General features: G+C 39.1%; 1 protein-coding gene across 2 annotated transcripts in view; it reads right to left on the bottom strand.

The window, feature by feature from the left end:
• The window catches only part of ARHGAP23 (Rho GTPase activating protein 23), a 1,842,805-nt gene that overhangs the window by 58,332 nt on the left and 1,768,570 nt on the right, over positions 1–15,903 (bottom strand). For both annotated transcript variants that reach the window (XM_044055365.1, XM_044055363.1), the window contains 3 exons: positions 14,628–14,717; positions 12,349–12,474; positions 7,648–7,689 (listed from right to left, as the gene is read on the bottom strand). In XM_044055365.1, the coding sequence (XP_043911300.1) occupies positions 7,648–7,689; positions 12,349–12,474; positions 14,628–14,717 (258 nt within the window). The remainder of the gene's footprint in view (positions 1–7,647; positions 7,690–12,348; positions 12,475–14,627; positions 14,718–15,903) is intronic.

Below are 15,903 nucleotides of genomic sequence, written 5' to 3' on the forward strand. Positions count from 1 at the left end.
AGATGATTACTAAGCATCCATTGCTCTGTGGAAGCAAAGGCGTCTTGAGTAAGTTTTTGTAGAGTGGGGATAGAAGAGGCAGAGCAGATGATAGTAGAATCATCAGCATATTGGATGATGCTGGAGAAAGGGATAGCTTTGTGGAAGTCATTAATGAAGATATTGAAGAGAAGAGGACCCAGTACAGAGCCTTGTGGAACTCCGGTAGGGGTGGTTAGAAAGGAGGAAGTTGCTTTTTTCCACTTTACCGCTTGATTTCTGTTGGAAAGATAGCTAGAGAACCAGTTCAAAGAGGAGGAGGATAGGTAGAGTTTGGAGAGTTTAGTTAAGAGCAGGGTGTGAGAGATAGTATCGAAGGCTTTAGAAAGATCAAGGAGTATGGTGGAAACAATTTGTCCTGAGTCACGGGCTTTATTGATGATTTCGAGGAAGGAGAGAAGGGCAGTCATGGTGCTGTGATTAGGTCTGAAACCGTGTTGTGTGGGGGTGATAAGATTGTTGTCAAGGAGATGAGGGAGGAGTTGGAGTTGTACACATTTTTCAAGGATTTTTGCAATGGGGGACAGGATGGCTATGGGACGGAAATTGGTAATGCTGTTATTGTTACCACCTTTGTGTAGTGGTATGATATATGCTTGTTTCCAGATTTGGGGAACTGAGCCTTCTTGAAGGGAGCGGTTAATTAAGATGCTGATGGGATAGGCAAGACTTTCTGCAGCGATGCTAAGAAAGTAAGATGGGATATTATCAGGAGCATTGGTACATGGTTTCAACTTCTGAAGGAGTTTCTTAATGGTAGCAGTAGGAATGGGATTTAAAGTGAAGAGAGTGCGGTTATGGGGTGCTGAATGATGAGTGTGAAGCTGCTACGATGAAAATTACCTCCAAAGCACCTCCAAATCAAAGGTCATAGAAAATAATTGGTGGCACTTTGCAGGTAGGGGGCACTGCACTTACCTCAAAGGGGAGAGATTAAATGCACTAAAGTCATTACCAAAAGGAAAAGACACTGGGAACAGTCACATTATGTGGATCAGACTGGTGGTGGCATTACTGGAGTTACCCTATTAGACTGTGATGACAAAGTGCCAGTCACACAATGAAGCATTTAATTACCGTCAATCAGTGTCCCCATTTTCAATTATGATCAAGGCCTCTGGAATGACAGACAGAGCAAGATTATGACTAAAAGCAGTAAACATTATGTTGTTCTGCTGGGGAGCTGAGCTCAACTAACTGAGAAGATAAGAGTTGAGCCTCTACTCTGTACTAATAGGAGACAGTTGAGATGGTTTAGAAAGCTTGTGAGGATACCCCCTGGTCACCTCCCATTAGAAGTGGCCCTTAAGCAGACCCAGGACATATTGGGTGGATTATTTAGCTCAGATTTCATGGGAGTGCACAAATACTTTAAGAAATGGTTGGATGGACTACTTTTTTTTCATTTGTTACTTAGGTCAATGAACTGCTTTACTTGAGTCTTTTCAGCTGCAAGGGAAAACTCAATGTATAGGAACATTTTAAAATAACCAATCAGCCATCATATTTTTGGGAGGTGAAAGAAAACTGGAGTGCCTAGAGAAAACCCACAAGGACATGAGGAGAACATGGAAATTCCACACAGACAGTGACATGAGGCCTGGCTTGGATCCATGACCTGGCACTGTAAGGAATACATCTTAACAACTACACTACTGTGCTATCACTGTGCAACAACAAACAAGTACTACTACATTCCAGACCCTATGCAATCATACTGAAACTGACCAGTTCCCATTTTAATAATGCTGTACTGCATGGAGAACTGAAATTATATTCTGATATTGGGGGAAAGGTTAAACTTGCTAAGCACCCTTAAGCACTGTTAAGATCAGGTCTCATGCTGTTGACATTGCCAGTTAGCAAAAACCGCAGCAGTAGGTAAAACTGCTTTTAACAGCTGTCAGAACCTCAATTTGTTGCACTTGCAACACAAGTATGGTATAATGAAATGTGTAACAGCTTTTAACGCTACTTTATTATTCTTCATAGAGACACAATTTTGCTTGCTGTCTTTTTGAAAGCACCACAGTATTTTCAGGCCTTTAAAGACCTTGAAAGCCTATAAAACACTCCTTGTTCCCACACGTTTTATGTAAATGGTAATACTTGGAACAGACAAAGCTCCATGCACTACAGAATATTATACACTGTGGCTGATCATAACCGGATAATAAAAAATTCATCTCATTAGGGTAAAGACTCTTCAAAGTCAGGTTCATCTAGACCCATGTTAATTTAAAACAATAACTATACAAACTTTGGTGGAAACTGAAAAAGGGTAATTGTGAGGTGGAGTTTAGGGAAGAGTTAAGACAGGCACTGGGTGGCAGTGAAGAGTTACCAAATAGCTGGTTACTACAGCAGAGCTAGTAAGAGAGACAGCTAGAAAGGTGCTTGGTATGACATCTGGACAGAGGAAGGATGACAAGGAGACATGGTGGTGGAATGAGGAAGTACAGGAGAGTATACAGAGAAAGAGGTTGGCAAAGAAGTGGGATTGTCAGAGAGATGAAGAAAGTAGACAGGAGTATAAGGAGATGAGGTGCATGGTAAAGACAGAGGTGGCGAAGGCTAAGGGTAAGGCATATGAAGAATTGTATGAAAGGTTGGACACTAAGGAAGGAGAAAAGGACCTGTACCGATTAGCTAGACAGAGGGACTGAGCTAGTAAAGATGTGCAGCAGGTAAAGGTGATAAAAGATAATGAGGGAAACATACTCACAAGCAACAAGAGTATGTTGAGGAGATGGAAAGAGTACTTTGAGGGGCTGATGAATGAAGAGAATGAGAGGGAGAGAAGGTTGGATGATGTGGGGATAGTGAATCATGAAGTGCAATGGATTAGCAAGGAGGAAGTAAGGACAGCTATGAAGAGAATGAAAAGGCTGTTGGTCCAGATGACATACCTGTGGAAGCATGGAGGTGTTTAGGTGAAATGGCAGTGGAGTTTCTATGATTGTTTAATGAAATCTTGGAAAGTGAGAGGATGCCTGAGGAATGGAGAAAAAGTGTTTTGGTACCGATTTTTAAGAATAAGGGTGATGTGCAGAGCTGTAGTAACTACAGAGGGATTAAATTGATCAGTCACAGCATGAAGTTATGGGAAAGAGTAGTGGAAGCTAGGTTAAGAAGGGACGTGAAGATTAGTGATCAACAGTATGGTCTCATGCCAGGAAAGAGCACTACAGATGCAATGTTTGCTCTCAGAGTGTTGATGGAGAAGTACAGAGAAGGTCAGAAGGAGTTGCATTGTGTTTTTGTAGACTTAGAGAAAGCATATGACAGGGTGCCTAGAGAGGAGTTGTGGTATTGTATGAGGAAGTCGGGAGTGTCAGAGAAGTATGTAAGAGTGATACAGGATATATACGAGGGTAGTGTGACAGCGGTGAGGTCTGCAGTGGGAGTGACGGATGCATTTAAGGTGGAGGTTGTCTTACATCAAGGATCAGCTCTGAGCCTTTATTTGCAATGGTGATGGACAGGTTGACAGACGAGATCAGACAGGAGTCCCCCTTGGTCTATGATGTTTGCAGATGACATTGTGATCTGTAGTGAGAGTAGGGAACAGGTGGGAGGAGACCTAGAAGAGATGGAGATATGCTCTAGAGAGAAGAGGAATGAAGGTCAGTAGGACTAAGACAGAATATATGTGTGTGAATGAAAGGGAGGATAGAGGAATGGTGAGGATGCAAGGAGTAGAGGTGGTGAAGGTGGATGAGTTTAAATACTTGGGATTAATAGTTCAGAGTAATGGTGAGTGTAGAAGAGAGGTGAAGAAGAGAGTACAGGCAGGATGGAGTGGGTGGAGAAAAGTGTCAGGAGTGATTTGTGACAGACAAGTACCTGTAAGAAGTGAAAGGGAAGGTCTACAAGAGGGTAGTGAGACCAGCTATGTTATATGGGTTGGAGACAGTGGCACTGACAAAAAGACAGAAGTTAGAGCAGGATGTGGCAGATGTTAACATTTGCACTGGGTGTGACGAGGGTGGACAGGATTAGGAATAAGTATATTAGAGGGTCAGCCCAGGTTGGAAGGTTTGGAGACAAAGCCAGAGAGGCAAGATTACATTGGTTTGGACATGTGCTGAGGAGGAATGCTGAGTATATTGGGAAAAAGATGCTAAGGATGAAGCTACCAGGTAAGAGGAAAAGAGGAAGGCCTAAGAGAAGGTTTACGGATGTGGTGAGAGGGGACATGCAGCTGGTTGGTGTGACAGAGCAAGATGCAGAGGACAGGAAGAAACGGAAACAGATGATCCGCTGTGGCGACCCCTAACGGGAACAGCCGAAAGAAGATGATGAATTATACAAACTTTATGTCTACATTAGCTAAGAGAATGGCAAAGATGTTGCCAAAACTGATAGCTATGGATCAATGTGGTTTTATGTAGGGAAGACAAACATTTGGCAATGCTAATAAATAATGATGGCCCAGAGGGATGTGCAGTATAACAAAATGCCAATATTGTGGGTGTGTCTTAATATAGAGAAAATATTTGGTAAAGTCAGTCGGGATTTTATGAGCAGGGCAATGGCAATATCTGCATTCCCAGTTAAACTATGGTTAATAAGAAAGATACATGAAGAGTCGAAGGTACAAATTAAGGTAGGAGAATCCCTCTCTGACAAGCTTTGTTTGAAAAGAGCAACAGGCAGGGACATCCGCTGTCCCCTGTTATTTGTCTTTAATTTAGAGCCATTAGCAAAGAAAATAAGGTATTCACAAATTCTGGGATATAACTGATGAGGTCATTACGAAAAGTTAGATTTTTTTGCACATGATACCATTTTTGTACTTGATAAATCAGAGATTGACATTTCAGTGGTGTGTTACATTTTGAGACAGTTTTGAGCCTTTTCAAAATAAATGAAGCTAAAATAAAGGTTATAAATGTCAACCACGTATCCACATTAGGTGTATGGACAAAAAAGGACTGTGTTATGGCAGTTAAGAATATGTGGGGAGAGACTCAACAGAAGATAATACAAAAACTGAGAACCTGGAAGCTTTTATTCATGGATATGGATAATAAGTTACAAGCAGTGCAACTATTTCTAGTCCCTTTAATCTTATATACAAGTCAAGCAATGTTTTATCAACTAGGGAAGTAGTGGATGGCAAAGGTTTGAATGAATTTATTTGGGACAGGAAGAGGGCACAATTAAATAGCAAAAACTGATTCCCCTGACAGAACAAGGTGGTTTAAGATTAATTGATTTGAAGGAGTACTTTAAAGCTATGCATTTAAGGCTCACATGCTTAACTCAAGAGGAAAGTTATACATCAAAGTGGAAACGGATAATATTAATCAGGGGGGGAGTTTGAGAGAGATTAGGATTATTTGGGAATGTAAGTCGTTAAAGAGAACTGTAGCAATTATGCATGACATACATTTGTAAAGCAGCAAAAATTATTTTAAAGACTAAGCAACTGTGGTGATAGGAAATGAGATTTTACAAATACGGATCCCTACTAGAATAGGTATAGGAAACAGACAAGAGGAGACTTGAATTTACTGGAGAAAATTAGCAAAGGAACAGCGGTAGTGGGAATGAATGACCACGTGGGATAGGCTAAACAGAAGTACGGACTGCAGGTTAGAGATTGCCTTCCCTATCAGGGATCAATAGAGCATAGGTGAAGAAAAAGGGATAGGGGAGTGCTAAGTGAAAGAGCAGCTCTGGTAGAGTTTTTAGTTGAGTCTAGAACATATGCTGTTAAAAATACGATAATTAGTTGGGTATATGTAATACTGTATAACAACTACAAGAATCAGAGAAGGCTGGAGAGGACTATGAAAAAAGAATAAACGGCAATTTATTAAGGTGGAAAGGGTAGAAATCTATGTGGATCCCCAGGATGCTAAGTCCAGAAGGTTTAAGATTTTTATATGAAAGTTATTTACATATTTATTTTTACACTCCAAGTAGACATCAGTGTATTTTTTTCCTCAAGTACATAACAAATATTGGAGATGCTACGGGGAAGTCATAGGTAATTGAGTATATGCCTTTGAGAATGTAACAAGTTGGCAGATTTAAAAAAAAATCACTACACAGTACTTTGACAGAAATGTTGGGGCAAGAAATAGTAGTAACTAATGAAATGAGTGTTTTGAGCTGAGATTTAGGATCTGAACTGTACTAAGTTTAATGGTACTACATCTCAAAAAGCAATTACTAGGCAATTAGTTTATTTATTTAACATTTGTTAACTGGGAAAGTCCGACTTGGAACGAGCCAATTTTCAGCAGAGGCCTGGGGAGAAACGCTCCAGACACATGTCTTTGTAACGTGGGAGGAAACCAGAGTACCCGGAGGAAACCCACACGAACGCAGGGAGGACATGCAGACTCCACACAGAAGGCACCCCAGCCGAGAAATGAACCGAAGAACCTCTTGCTGTGAGGCGACAATGCTACCGCAATTGAATTCAAAATGTACACAAAACACAATGGAAGTTTTAAATAGTGTAAAGGAGATAAAAGAACTGGAGGCTGGATCATTAGAAAAGGGAAGGAGTACATTTCATAGCACATTTCATAGAAATCAATGGACATTGTGAGAATAATTTAAGCAGAATAATGTTGAGGAGGCAGACAGAGATTTAAGGGAAGGCGGTGACTGAGCAATTTAGATAATGCAGGAGTGAATGGAAACTGTTAATAAGAAAACATGTATGTATAATGCATGGCAATAACTGAAAGTATTATGGTTTCTTTTTTTGTCGGCGTATGTAAGCTTATGCTGTAGTTTAAAATGTTATATAATATAGATGTTTCTTTAAAAAGAAATTCCACTAAAGTCAGAATTAATTAAGACATGTTCAGTGGCTATATAATATTTAAAACAAACGTATGTATGTGTGTGTGTGTGTGTGTGTGTGTGTGTGTGTGTGTTTTACTAGTGTGGAATGTAATAAAATTTAAAGCAAATCCAACCTGTGCTTTTGAACTGTGCAGATCACTGTAGTGCAAATTCAGTAATTAGAAAACGTGAAGAAGCTGGACTGACATTCAACATGTTACATCCAGCCATTTTAAATATTTTTCCCAACTACAGCCAGACATCCATCGAGGACGTATTTTGTGAAGAATAAACAAGATGAGAATGCAAAGATTCATCCATTTAATTTGTTTTAGAGTTTAGCCAGGATTTGGACATCACCACCTAAAATGAAATTTGTGAACGTCAACTGCAAGAAACAACATGTACACATATCACTACCAAAAAGCAGAAACTAAAATGTTTTGTGCAGTCCTGCACTCCCTTAAAGTGATCACCTCTACAGTGACTGTATACTGAAGAAGGCAAAGCCCTCCTTACAGCAGCAGGCACTGATAATTACAAAAAAAATGTCCAAAAGTCAGCTACATCCCATTTCCACTTAACCCAACAATACTATCCTTGGCACAGCTTTGCTTCAGATTAAATGAACTAAACCTCATCTCGCATGTACTTTCTGTGGTCAGTTTGACTTATTTTCAGTTGTTCTCTAAAAGTTACACCACTGTAGTTTATGCATAGTATTTATGAAGCACCTGCTCCATAACGACAACCTCAAGCCTTTTTTCAGTTCTTCTGAAACATGAATGATGTGCTTACCTTTTCTTCCTTCTCTTCTGTTTCACTGAAGAACCAATCAAACTAGAAAGAAACAGACCAAATGTCAGAAAACAACGTTAAATAAGGTAAACAACAGCTGGCTGAAAACCTTTTTATGTATGTAAAACAACAACACGGCATGCGTACCTGTTAATCCCACAGCTGAATATCAGCACTGTGGCAGTACATACAGCAACATGTCATACACAAACCATCACAGAAAACTAACAATACTGCACATTACAGTGTATTTTGGAGAGGTTACATCCTTTACGCCTGGGTTTGGTTCCCAAAGTGTTCACTAACATATTTTCCAATCCTGAACATGTGAGTTGCTCAGTTCAAGGCCTCCAAAATCACGGCAAGAAACTAATGCAACCCAGTAAACTTCAAACAGTTAAAGACTAAATCATTTACTAAAACAAGCACTGACTGTCCAACCCCTTTGCCATTACTTCTCTACTGCACTAACTAACTACACCCGATATCTCTTCTGCTTTTTTTAAGCTATGTAACAGCTTTTGCCTGCTAATTCCTACAGCAAGTTACTATACGCCAACATAAATGCCCATGGTTACTACATGCCAGCACAAATACTCATGGTTAGCTTCTGTTCAGCATTTTTCATTTCAGAAAAAAAAAGTAGCCAAAATGTTAATGTATACTAGACAACCCCCCCCCCCCACTACATCTTTAATATCTTATTAGAATGGCATAACCTTTTTGGCACTTTGGTTGATTATTACATTCAGTATTACAGCTGTCTTTCACCCACTATTTGGATCTCAAACTCTCTCTTCTTTTGAATCACAGTAATTTTAATCATTGTCATTCCATCCTTAATTAGGATTGTTTCTTTTCCTCGTTATCCTACCCCCTCAGTTTCCCTTGACCTCTCCGTTTCTTCTGCTCCACCTCTTTGTACTTACACTTCTTTTACCTCACTTTGGTTTAAATTAATAAAATATAGCAAGAGAAACATTCACTTCAATTTGCAAAGTGGTTAGACATCAGTCTATAAACTATAGTATCTAATGTAGGTCACTAGCTGTCAATTAAATATTTGTTGTTTCAAAGGTTGTCATAGCTCGGGGTGGTAAAGGGGACATAAGCTCCCACTATTTATAAAATGCTCCCATGGCATGCATCTCTAATAGCCTCTGACAACCCAAGCCCACCTCCTGGCCTTTATGTGTGGCTTAGTTTACACTGACAGCAGAAGGGGCGAAGGCAGGTGACTGGCACATTAAAACCAGTGCTTTGGGCAGGTGAAGTTTATCGGCCTGGGAAGACAGCCCACCTAGGAGAAGGAAAAGTCTGATTTTAAAACCTCAGCTGTCTTGTGGCAATACCTAATCATGGTGAAGGCTTTGGGAGTAAACCTAGAGGCAAAATCCAGAGATGGAGCCCCTAAGGCAGTTTGAGGTTGTTCTCAATCTCACTCTGGCAGCTCCTGTGATGACACTGATGGCAAGTTGTACTGGCCTTGCCTTTCCCCTTGATTTAAGTCAGTGGTGTGGACAGGTGGAACCTGCTGCTGGGCATCAGCTGTCTCCTCAAAATTCACTTGCCTAGGCCTGCGCTCTGGGGGGGGGGGCACTCTGGCATCACTCTGAGAGTGGTGACACAACATGAGAAGCAGCAGTTACTGGTAATAAGCTAATGCACTCAATTAGCGTAGAGTGAGGCACCATGGGCTGCTTCTGTTGGTGGCAGAGATCCTTTGATCTCATTGGGTAGCTATCATCCACCTTAAGTTGGGCAGCCCCCAAGTAAATATGTGCTGCCTTGGCACAGTTCACTTGCTCCCCTGGGTGTGTGGAGCTTAGGGAACCCCCCAATAGATGGATCATTAACTATACACCTGGAAAAACAAAAAGGCAACAAAATAAACCAGCATTTAGACTAGGCGCATGAAACTTTAGGATGATGAGTCCAGGCCTTTTGGAAGACCTAGAGAACATCAGTGATGTTCGGAAGACAGTCGTCATTAACAATGAGATGAACAGATTGCAGATGGACACTGTGGCCCTCCAGAAAACAAGGCTGTCATACTGTGGATGTCTCAGGGAGGAAGACGTTAATTTTTTCTGGCATGGAAAGCCTCCAGAAGACACCAGGAAATCCTGTGTTAGTTTTGTAATCAGAAACAATCTCATTGGCTCAGTCATACCACTAAATGTGTGAAATGAGAGAATGTTGAAAATTCAGCTACAAACACCAGTGGCCATGGTCACTAGAAACATCAGTGGCCATGGTCACTACAAACACCAGTGGCCATGATCAACATATTCAGTGTTTACATGCTTAATTTATATCTGAACCAGGAAGCCAAGGACAAGTTCTATGATGAAATTAGTGCTGCCATCAGTAAGGCCCCTTCCCATGAAAAGTTACTCATTCTTGGCAACTTTGGTGCTAGAGTTGACAGCGACCATCACAGTTGGCCATTCTATCTGGGAAAGTTTGGAATAGGAAAGATGAATGAAAATGGACGTCTCCTTGAACTTTGTTCCCAATATGACCTCTTGATAACCAACACCTTTTTCAATGTCCTTGAGCTTGACCTCATCCTCACTAAATGCAGCAGGTTAGGTAGTGTCAGTGTTACATGCATTTAAAGCAGTGCAGATTGTGATACCAACTACTTGCTCATGTGTAGCTAGGTGAACTTCCAGCCATGAAGGTGTGCACACCAAGGTGCAGCTTTACACAGCCTGTGTTTTGAGCAAATTACTGTATGCCAGTGAAATGTTCACTTTGCACTTGAAACGGAAGCAGCAGCCCCATATATGGTATCTCATGGTAGGACAAGATAACCAACAGTAAGAGATGGGCACCACCTCCATGTTCACCCTCCTGAAACAACAGGCATACGCACTGGTTGAGTCATGTCTCGTGCATGACACACAGCTGAATACAGAAAGACCTCTTCTTTGGAGAGCTGGAATCTGCAAACCAGCAGAAAGGGTCACCCAAATTGTGGTGTAAGGACATGTGCAATAATGATATCAGCATTCTCTTCATCAGAGTGAACAACTGGCACTCTCTTGCCTCAGACAAGTATGCCTGGAAACAGGAAGTGGAGGAAGCTCTCACCTTGGCAAGGAGAGCAGAAGACAAGAGAGGCCTCAGGAAGACCCATGCCTGTGAAACCAGATCAACATCTGCCTATCACTGCTCAGAATGAAGAAAGGACTGCCACTCCCAGACTGGACTGCACAGCCACAGAAGATGCTGGTTCAATCAGTCCAACAGAGGCACAAACCCATGATCCTTTGGGATCAAAGGAATCCTACCAATCATGGTGTCAGATTCCTGTCTTACTTTTCTCAACCAAACTGTCACATTTTAAAGATGGTGTACCAACTGAGAGTGTGCGTGAATGTACTTTAATGCATTTCTCAGAACATATGGCACTATAAGTGATCTTGTGTCTTACCAGTGCTCTACTGTGCTACAAAATGGACACTGTCAATAACCATTCAAACTCAAACACTGTGCCACATAATGCCTTAATATGACTGAAAAGATGATCTGCCTACCTGCACCACCTTTGTAATGGGTGCTAACACTATCCCTACCATGATTAAAACCTTTCCGTAACACTGCCACGACACAAGACAGACTCAGTCTCAGACACACAAACAACACAGCTATCCCCGACCCTAACTCTTACCCTAAAATACAAAAACTTGCACACAAACACACAACACCCATCTTTCTCTCATCCCCGACACTAACTAACACTAACTAACACACACACACATGCTCTCACCCCCCCAAACCCCACTCACCTGTATCAACATTCCATACCATCAACATATGTACCATTCAGCAATCCATACAGTCAACATTAAACCACACCCCTGTATTTGATGTACAAATGCAAGCTTGGTCAAACACAGGGGACCCATATATATCAACAACATGAAATTTCAATGAGTTTCACTTATTCAACAGCTGTGGAGGGAATTCACCATTGACCACTCACAGCGGTCTCACAGACCGTCAGTTATTTTATTCTCTTTTTATGGAGACACACACACACACACACACACACACACACACACACACACACACACACACCTTTTTTTTTTTTTTTTTTTTATTATACAGGCAATCTTCTGACCTTTTTTAGGGCTCCACTTTGAAACACTGCACCTCAAATACATACAGATCCACACGTCTTTAGAGGTTTGCCAGTACACATCTATGTTTCACACCTTGGCCAGGTATCTGATGTCCCAGAGCTATTTACAGAAATTCAGCTCCAGTGTTACAGATAAAAATTCAATTACTGTACAGGCAAAGCAGCTCTACTGTCCATCAATAAAACATGTCTGAACTACAACTTATGAATATTTCAGTTCAGACTATAATAAAGACATTTTATTAACTCTCTTGCTGTTTTGCCAATGTATCTCCATTCTCTATTATGTTGCCTGTTTTTTTAATTTATTTTTTTTTACTTTTGCTACTTGTTTCATACAGAGGTTTTTCACACTAAGATTATTTTGACTCAGTGCTTTTATCCTAGCATTGCAGTAAACAAATACATAAGAAAAAACTTAACAGATTAAGTAAAAAAAAAAAAAACAGAAACCAAGAAAAGCCCATAAAGGCATGTATTTACAGTTTTGTGCCATCACTTAACTGCAAAAGGAGACGGAGAAACTAGAACTGAATTTAGCTACTTACGTGCTGTATCAAGGTCTCCACAATTTTGTACTGATCAGGCATGTGTGTTACCATATCTGTCAAATTATCTTCTGAGGTCCTAACAAGAGTAGGCCCAAACACTAGTGCCAGGTTCCGGGGTTCCATCTGTAATGTGGGGGGAAAACAGAATAGTTGGCATATCACACATTTACTTATATTTTATACAAGGAACAAATGACCAACATAAAACATCAAATGTTTGATTAGGTAATAATTTCCAATGATTCTGGAAGTGATACAGTGACTACCAGTGGTGTGGCAAGTTACAGAAAATGCACTGCAGTCTCATCTGCAAGCAGCTCTCTTTCTAAAACGTGCAGTGCTGTTCTACGTGAAAGCATCTCTCTCTCGCTCTTTCTCTCTCTCTGTCTCATGTAAAAGTAAAGTTTGAGAAATTTTTGGTGATCGCAAGTGTGACACATTTGTTTACATTTGCTATCACTCATTGCACATGCTTTTGAGTTTAAATGATAGTAACCACCAATTACCCTTTTTAGTATGTTTTCTGTCTATCAAAGTTCATCTGTGATTAAAACAAATAGAATCATATGTATATACATATATATGCATACATATGCACACACGCACAAACATATATGTGTGTGTAGGTAAACCGGTCCTCCAAAAAATAAATCATACAATATCACATTCAAAGGAGGCAGTGGAACACAGCAGTAAAATTCAATAATTTAATCACAGAACAAACAGTAAGCACTTTCGCAGCAGTCGATGAAGCAGCTGCTGCTGCAAAAGCGCTTACTGTTTGTTCTACTGTTTGTTCTGGGATTAAATTCTTGAATTTTACTGTTGCGTTCCGCTGCCTCCTTTGTCTGTGATATTGTATAATATATGTGTGTGTGTGTGTGTGTGTGTGTGTGTGTGTGTGTGTGTGTGTGTGTGTGTGTGTGTGTGTGTGTGTATCCAGTGAAGTACATTAAATCTGTCACTGGATGACATCTGTTTAGCAGACAAAAGAGTCAAAAAATTCTTTCTCTTTTTTGTTGATAAAAAGAAATCTAACTTTTGTACTGCATGTTATGTACATTATTGTAATGTTTATGTAAACTTCATTCTCGGGCCTTTTGTAAATTTCTAACCTTCTCATGTAAAGCACATTATTGTATAGTTTGCATACAACTTCATTGTCAGATGTTTTTCTTTATGTAACTTTATAATAACTGTCTGGAGCTTTTCTCCTCAGGTCTCCACTGAAAACTGGCCACTGGCTCAGTTGGACTTACCCGGTTAACAAATGACAAAATAATAAATAAAAATAAAAAAGTCAGCTACATAGATGGTCAACAGGTGTGTCAGACTGCATATTTGTTGGAGTAGACAAATATATCCTTTCCCCAAGACTGTAAGATCTCAAGGTTAGCATATATAATTAGCAGGGTGTGTGGGGGGCACAGGGAGGCTTGGCTCATGCAAAAAAAAAATATTAATGTTTTATTTTATTATTATTTTTTTTTAGTTTAATTTTTGAATGCACAGAAATTGTTGACTGGTGCATGCATAACAGCGTGTCAAGATCTGCAAAGTGGACTTTTTTTGGTTGACTTTGTAAATATTGATTTTGGAGTGTTTAGTTTAATTTCAGTAAGCCGCGGTGGTGCAGCGGTAGTGTTGTTGCCTCACAGCAAGAGGTTCTCCCATTCGATTCTCAGCTGGAGTGCCTTCTGTGTGGAGTTTGCATGTCCTCCCCGCGGTCGAGTGGCGTTCGAAAGATATGCATAGAATGGGCGTGCCTTTGCTGAAGGTTGGGCGTCGAGCTGGCACTTCGGCACCCATAAAAATCTACTGCCAATCATTAGCGGACCGGAGGACCGCTGTGGCAACCCCTAACCGGGAAAAGTCGAAAGAAGAACAACATCTATATATTTCTTCCACCACATTGGCACCTAAAAATTCTCCTGTTAAAAGGACTGTAACCACATACTTTAAAATGTAAGCATGTGCTCATCTCTTACACTAATGTCAGCTTACAGTGTATATATCCCTCTGTGTACACAGCATCTAGGTTGGTATGATATACTCTGGATGTCCAGGGGCAGTTCCTAATTTAAACTGAACACATACTGCTTTTCTTCAGCAATACAAAGCAGAACCTCTACAGCAAACATGAAAAATAAAATAAAAGTTACAGATCACCGCCTTTCAAGACTTTCTCTTTGAGAAGCATAACAGAAAACTATAGGTGGGTCAACTTATAATAAAAGTAATACACTTGCAGCCAATTTAAAAAAAATATATAGTACCTTATTCTTCTCAGAATGGTTCGCTATAGTTTTTAGATGACTGACGAGAAACTTCAGGGTTTCGTAGTAGTGTGATGGTAGGTCATGTATCTGAAAACAAGTGGATTAGGCAAGTAAAAATACTGAAAAAAGTTAAGGCACAGATGAATCACTTTTCCAAACTTTAATTCTTAGTGTCTGTTAACTAAGCAGTAAATATATGTAGAAAAAATCAGTCCAGACTAGCCAGAAAACAACAGAACCAAACCACAGACCAGCAAGAAAAGATGACAATTAAATGATGTAAAATGACTCATACATAGAATTAGTATCTTTGTTTTATCTAACGAAACATAATATAATGAACTGATAGTTCTAACTTCATTAAATTGTTATATAAACATCATTACAACCATTTTATATTCTATCTGTGCAACAATGTGTTTGAAAAATGACTATCAAAAAATTAATTAATTAAAATAAACATGAAAATAATACATTCTTATTGGAAAATAAAAAATATATTATTTATATCCAAATTCTCAAAATACAATTTTTGTTGAAAATGAATCCATTAATAGTGTGTTGTATATCAAATATCTATGTATCAAATGCCTACATGTATATAATAGTAACTTATTTTTAACTTATTTATGAATGAACTTTAAATAATCTATTACAAATGTAAATGTAAATACACTAATAACTGATATATTAAAAATTCATAGCTCAAAAGTAGCTAACTAACCGTCATATAAACCTAGTAGATAGTAAAATTAATAAAATTAATACTAACTCTACTATCTGTACAGTAAAAAACATTTGATGTTGATTGTATCGTTTAGCCCTGGGGAAGAATCAGCACCTAATATCAGCTGCCACAAAGTCTCCTTCTGTTCCAGTTTATTGTTAATGTCACCATTCAACACTCCCTTGTCTATTGTATTTACATTTACATTTGTAATAGATTATTTAAAGTTCATTCATAAATAAGTTAAAAATAAGTTACTATTATATACATGTACTTTTAAAATTTAGAAAAAGTTCATAAGTAGCATTTAGACATTTGATACATAGATATTTGAGAATTTGTATATAAATAATATATTTTTTATTTTTTTATTTTCCAATAAGAATGTATTATTTTCATGTTTATTTTAATTAATTAATTTTGATAGAATATAAAATGGTTGTAATGATGTTTATATAACAATTTAATGAAGTTAGACTATATCAGTTCATTATATTATGTTTCGTTATATAAATCAAAGATACTAATATATCTACTCAATTGTCA

This window comes from Protopterus annectens, chromosome 13.part0 (genome assembly GCF_019279795.1).
Source record: "Protopterus annectens isolate FY-2018-M chromosome 13.part0, PAN1.0, whole genome shotgun sequence".
Lineage (NCBI taxonomy): Eukaryota > Metazoa > Chordata > Ceratodontiformes > Protopteridae > Protopterus > Protopterus annectens.